Source organism: Pseudovirgaria hyperparasitica (assembly GCF_010093815.1).
Source record: "Pseudovirgaria hyperparasitica strain CBS 121739 unplaced genomic scaffold EJ05scaffold_75, whole genome shotgun sequence".
Lineage (NCBI taxonomy): Eukaryota > Fungi > Ascomycota > Dothideomycetes > Acrospermales > Acrospermaceae > Pseudovirgaria > Pseudovirgaria hyperparasitica.
The window spans coordinates 1-5,168 of NW_022985623.1; the positions used below are offsets into that span (position 1 = coordinate 1).

At 47.6% G+C, this 5,168-nt stretch overlaps 3 protein-coding genes across 3 annotated transcripts; 1 reads left to right on the forward strand and 2 right to left on the reverse strand.

The window, feature by feature from the left end:
* Positions 1 to 17: 17 nt before the first annotated feature.
* On the reverse strand, positions 18 to 1,815 carry EJ05DRAFT_515665 (Metallo-dependent phosphatase; the record flags this gene model as incomplete). The annotated part of the gene is made up of 3 exons (XM_033748629.1): positions 757 to 1,815; positions 85 to 653; positions 18 to 26 (listed from the first exon to the last, which is right to left on the reverse strand). Exons 1-3 carry the CDS (start codon positions 1,688 to 1,690, stop codon positions 18 to 20), a joined length of 1,512 nt encoding a protein of 503 aa, XP_033594868.1. The 5' UTR covers positions 1,691 to 1,815.
* Positions 1,816 to 2,497: 682 nt separating this feature from the next.
* Positions 2,498 to 3,005, reverse strand: EJ05DRAFT_446713 (uncharacterized protein; the record flags this gene model as incomplete). The annotated part of the gene is made up of 2 exons (XM_033742248.1): positions 2,498 to 2,850; positions 2,897 to 3,005. 2 exons carry the CDS (start codon positions 3,003 to 3,005, stop codon positions 2,498 to 2,500), a joined length of 462 nt encoding a protein of 153 aa, XP_033594869.1.
* Positions 3,006 to 3,734: 729 nt separating this feature from the next.
* Positions 3,735 to 4,332, forward strand: EJ05DRAFT_490912 (uncharacterized protein; the record flags this gene model as incomplete). Its single annotated transcript, XM_033745930.1, has 2 exons — positions 3,735 to 3,776; positions 3,823 to 4,332. 2 exons carry the CDS (start codon positions 3,735 to 3,737, stop codon positions 4,330 to 4,332), a joined length of 552 nt encoding a protein of 183 aa, XP_033594870.1.
* Between the last annotated feature and the right edge of the window lie 836 nt (positions 4,333 to 5,168).

Here is a 5,168-nt window from a genome sequence, read left to right on the forward strand (position 1 = left end):
GACCCGCTTCCAAGTCGTCAGCACGCCTGTAGACGTATCGAGCTCCCACACCCGCATCCGGCGGTGAAATCGATGTTTACCGACCGAGCTATATCCGCCGAACCCGCTACCACCTGCATGACACAGCCAAGGGCGAGTCAGGGTCTTTGAACGGTTTTGTTGTCGTTTGAATGGCAGCAGAGCGCAAAAGTCATTCACGTGGTCGTGCCCACAGCCCAAGGCTGATATTCCACTCTGGACCAAGGCATTATAGAAATGAGAATTACGTCTGGGGGCTTCCGTTGGCTCTCTTCGATTTCCACCGCGTATGTCTAAATTGCTGCATCCAAACTCAGGAAGAGGTATGTGTTGGTAGACTATAGACAGATGAAAGTTTCCATTACTACTGCCTTTTCCGCGCCGGCTTCCGTGCTCGTTCGTAGTGTCGAGAAACCAGTCGATTTGACTTTGCTTTATTGGCTCATAGTTGGAACCATATATTGACTTAGGCACCTGCCCGTGTGAATCCAGAAAATACAAGGTCGCCAATGGAATCTGTACTGGGGAATGGGCTAGAATCTCGATATAGTAGTTGCCTATACCGTCCACGTGCTCCGGTCCCGGCTCGCAGAGGCTGAAGGGTAAGTTTTGGAGTATTGACATTTGGGCGGTGCCTACAGCCCAGTTAGCAAGGATACAACCAGGCCCAAATTTTGAATATATGGTCAACGCTCGTATTGAGTAGCTATAAGAGGGATGGGATAGAGGAATGCTTACGTGATAGGGCGTTTCTACCCTCGCTATCATGGTTCCCAAAGACGGCTGCGAACGGGATTGAACGTGCAATCATAGGGGCAACCACCTTGAAGAGAGCGGATTGGGTGTCTGGGATATCGTGATGTAGCTGATCTCCAGTAAGCACCACAAGGTCTGGTCCCTCAATATCCAGGACCTCTTCAATAAATTTGACGGTTAATGGGTCAGCCTTATTCTCTGGAAGATGGTTTCCGTGGGCATCTATAGCATCTTTACAGATGCCAGTACCTGTTACCATATGCGTATCAGAAATTTGGATAATCTTGAATTTGCCGTCCTCCCTAACTCGCAAACCTGCCTTAGCATCTGGTGGAGGCTCAGCCCTGCCATGAAGAATGGTTAAACTTGCAACATGTGCATCTCGAGGAGTCTGTATTTGTAGGGGCGATCGTATCAGCTTCCACTGTGGGCGCGGATCAATAGCGTCTGGGCCAAAGAGTACGTCCACATGTGTCACAGCTTGGCCGATATTACCAGAAAACTTGGTTCTCAGTATCCATATTCCACCAGGTCGACTTTCCCACGTATTAGCTGAGCCTGGGTTGGGCGGCTGCTTGCCAACTCTAATATCCACCACCATCATATCCTCAGCTCCAAGCTCTTGTTCATCCATCAAGGCCACGTACAGCCACGCACTTTGCCGGGAAGTATATAGATAGAGATCCTTCTCTACACGGTGCCATTGGCGCGGATCCAGTCCACTGGGTAAATGTTGACCGGATGAAGACGAAAAGCTTATTGTAAGATCTGTGACAACTGGACGAACAACGATCGCTGCGGTGGAAGAAGCGGGTAACGTTGCCACTTCGGAGGAAATGACGAGGTTGAAGGGGTCGAAAACATGAAGTAGCATAACAGCTAGTAGGACGGATGCTGATGCGATCGCGAATGCCATTTTTTTTAGATGTCTTCCAGAATTTATGAAACGGTATGGGGTGATGCGACGGGTTAACGACTTTACGTAGAGCGTAGATAGAGTACTAACCCGAATTAGTCATAGGCGCTCTGTGTCTTGGCAATCGTGGCCTACAGTTTCGACCGTGACTCCCAATTGCCTTCCCCATGCCACACTGTCAAAGACCACGTGACAGTCCTTACCATCATGTGATCATGTTATACCAGATGAAGTTAGTAAGTAGGCGTGGCCCATGTGAGTAAGTCCGCGCTTTTTTTCCTCTCAACTAATTATATTCCACAATAACACAACGCTATGGCTCATCGCATTTTCATCAAATGCACCTCGTCCTTCGATCTCATCGATCTCACCCATGGTGATGTATATTTACAAGCGTAGTCCATATATAGATATTTCAGCTGTGACACCATCCCTGCGATTCCTTTCCAACACGATCTGCTTTTCCTCCCGTCTCTCTGATCCGGTGTTTAAATCAGACAGATGAGTTTACGCTATCATTGAGCGCAGAAATAGTCTATTCTTGTTGACAGAAAGGTTTCTTGGCCAGGATCGAACAGCTCAGCCGGTAAAACATCAGTATGGGCGGCACCAGAGCCAGCATAAGCTACCGTACTCTGCCCGGATATCTGTGATACCCAGTTCACATCGTCGTCATCAAGATCGGTCCGGTGATGCTGCGATAGATGTTCCTCTTTCTCGATGTCCCGCACTCGGTAGCTACGCTTTTTCTTCGTGTATTTACGAGTCAGCTCGGTAGTGCCCAAAAGACCAGTAAATTTGTTTGAATTATACGCCGAGAATGGGAAAGAAGCCACTTAAAGCACTTAGGTAATCCGTAAAGAGGCTATACAAGGTGAACGTTAAGCGATACGATCCCGAACGGCGGACTGATAGGTCCGGGAAGACAAAAAATGCACTTTTACCAAGGCTCGGGCACTGCATATGAGAAACAGAAATTCCAATCATAAGTTCATCGTTCGAACTTTGCGCGGGTTTTTCGTAGGGACTGACGCTTTCTATTGTCGCGACGAGAAAAAAAGTTCCGAACACTTGGACTTGAGTTTCTTCTTGGGCGTAGTTATCGAAAATGTGGAGCTCTATAATAGGAGGAGGGTCGATTGGCCGGCGCTGTTCAAAGGCTGCTTATTGAATCAGTACCTGACGGATATAGACTTGCTGACCTACCTTTCTCCCCGTAACCACAAGCTCGAGATGTCTTTGGTTGTTGTAAGACGCTCAACATATATGATGTCGCTCCATCGACGCTGGTTACAGTGCTTATCGGTTCGTTCATGACATAATTATATATAACTAGAACGGGGTAGATAGTAGGCAAACGATGAGTGTGCGTACTGCAATCTAGTAGCGGTGACTGGCCGGTCAAGGACTATGTGATACGTATATATCCTAATGTCCCAGAAGTGATCACAGACGTCCTGATCCATAGCTCGGTTTTGGACTTCCCCACGCGAGACGATCTTGCCGCTGTAATGCGCATGGCTACATCACTCCATGGGCGATCGTGATGCTTTTTCCAAATCACTAACCCTTCCCCCTAAGCTGATCCCATACTTACCACTGCCGAATCTCCCCGCTTTAGTGCATTCCTTCGAACTGTGTGCAGACTCCACGCCCTAATTGTAGACGTAGATTATGAAAGCGCCAGATCTGAGCTGATCCCGCATCTACCACTACCGACCCGTCCCCTTTGGTGCTTTCCTGTAAGCCATGTGCCAACTTCGCTTCGGAAAGTTCGCCTTACTCGTACAAGGAAGGAGGAGCGTAAGATAATCATCAGGCAGGCGGCAATGGACTCGAGACGTAATTACGCTATCTGATGGTTCCCCCGAGTCCGGATGCTGTGCCGACTCCGTGCAGAGATGTGTTGCGACTAAGACAGATTGACACTTGCATTGCCCAAGTACTCCTCTTTCCAATGTCTGCTCCTATACTCCTCCTACCTTCTCTCATCTTCCTCGCAACTAAGGTGCCGTGATCATAAGTGCTCATTGTGCGGCCCAAAATGGCCCTTACAGAAGCTGTCGCAATTGACCGCTCTCAACAAGTACAAATCTGTGTTATGACGATTCTTTTCTGACTGAGCATTACAGATTAGAGCGGCGCTACTCGCCGTCATTGATATATTCGATAAATTCTCGATAGACTTCGACACTGTACATGGCTCCAACCCGCTTACAGACCTCCACACGGGTGCTAAAGAACTACTCGCCAGTATTCCTGCTGAACCGCTGAGCTCGCCATTAGCAATTCAACCTTTTCATAGATCTCCCTATAAGGAAGTCACCGCAAGCCAAAGCAATTGCGAACAGTGTCGAGCCACTGAGCCGAGCCTCACGGGAGATGGAGCACCGAGCTGCGGCCATGACTTAGTTCCACTAAGTCTCATTCCTAACGCCAGTATCTTTGAAGACATGACCAGCGACTCTCGTTCTATCGACGCACGCAATAACGAGAATAACCATGGATCAGCCGCTGTATACACGTGTACGAGTCCCACCGCGTGTACGAGTCCTATTACGAGCACGAGTCCTACCGCGAGCACGAGTCCTACCGCCAAATACGGAATATCTATTGCAGGACGTCAACGGTGTCAGCAATGAAACACAGCCAAATCCTCATCTTATTGTAGATGCCAGGTAATTGCCTTCTAGATACAACGATAGTTCATATCATGATCTGTCTTTGAAGACTTCTTCATTGGAACGACGAGCACTCTCATGTGACCGTTCTCGACTTTCATTGTGACATCCTCGTGACAAATTATGCATGAATCATTTGGGACTTCGCATGATTCACTCTTGCTTGATTCAATAGTGATAGTAGGTGTATCCTTTCGATATACGATATAGATTATACAGGGGCCTGTGAACAAGGTGTCTTGGCTGATTGCAGAGAACCAGTGTTCTTCTTTTTTCCAGCCAGCGGGTAATTCCTAGAACTCTTCAGTTTGCTGATGCATCAGAAACTATTTCGACTTACCGGTTGGCATTGAGCTTCTAGTTCTGAGACTGCGTTGTCGGGTATAAACTTTATGATTTTCTGCCTCGGAAAGTTATGAATAGCTTCCTCAAAATCTTTCGGGCTCACAGCCTTTAGAGCCGTAAGCCCTGTGGACAAGTTTTTAATGGCGAAAGGTTTGGTCATAGACTCGAATCGTGCTGGAACGGCAAAGGTATTGTTTGAAGCAAAGTGGAAGACGTAGGTAGAAAAGATGATTCCTAATGCTGCGTGGCAGTAATTTGCCACTAACCCACTTTGAGACGCGGGGCAGCTGGTCACGCGTCCGGAGGGTTTCTCAAGCGTCCAGTTGTATTATATGTACTATACGAGTCGGCTATTATACTATATATCTAAGCCGTCTTACTAAGTGATATAGAAAAAGCTTAAAGCACGTGTATATCCTTAGCCTATAAGGTTAAAATCAGTCAAAATCAGT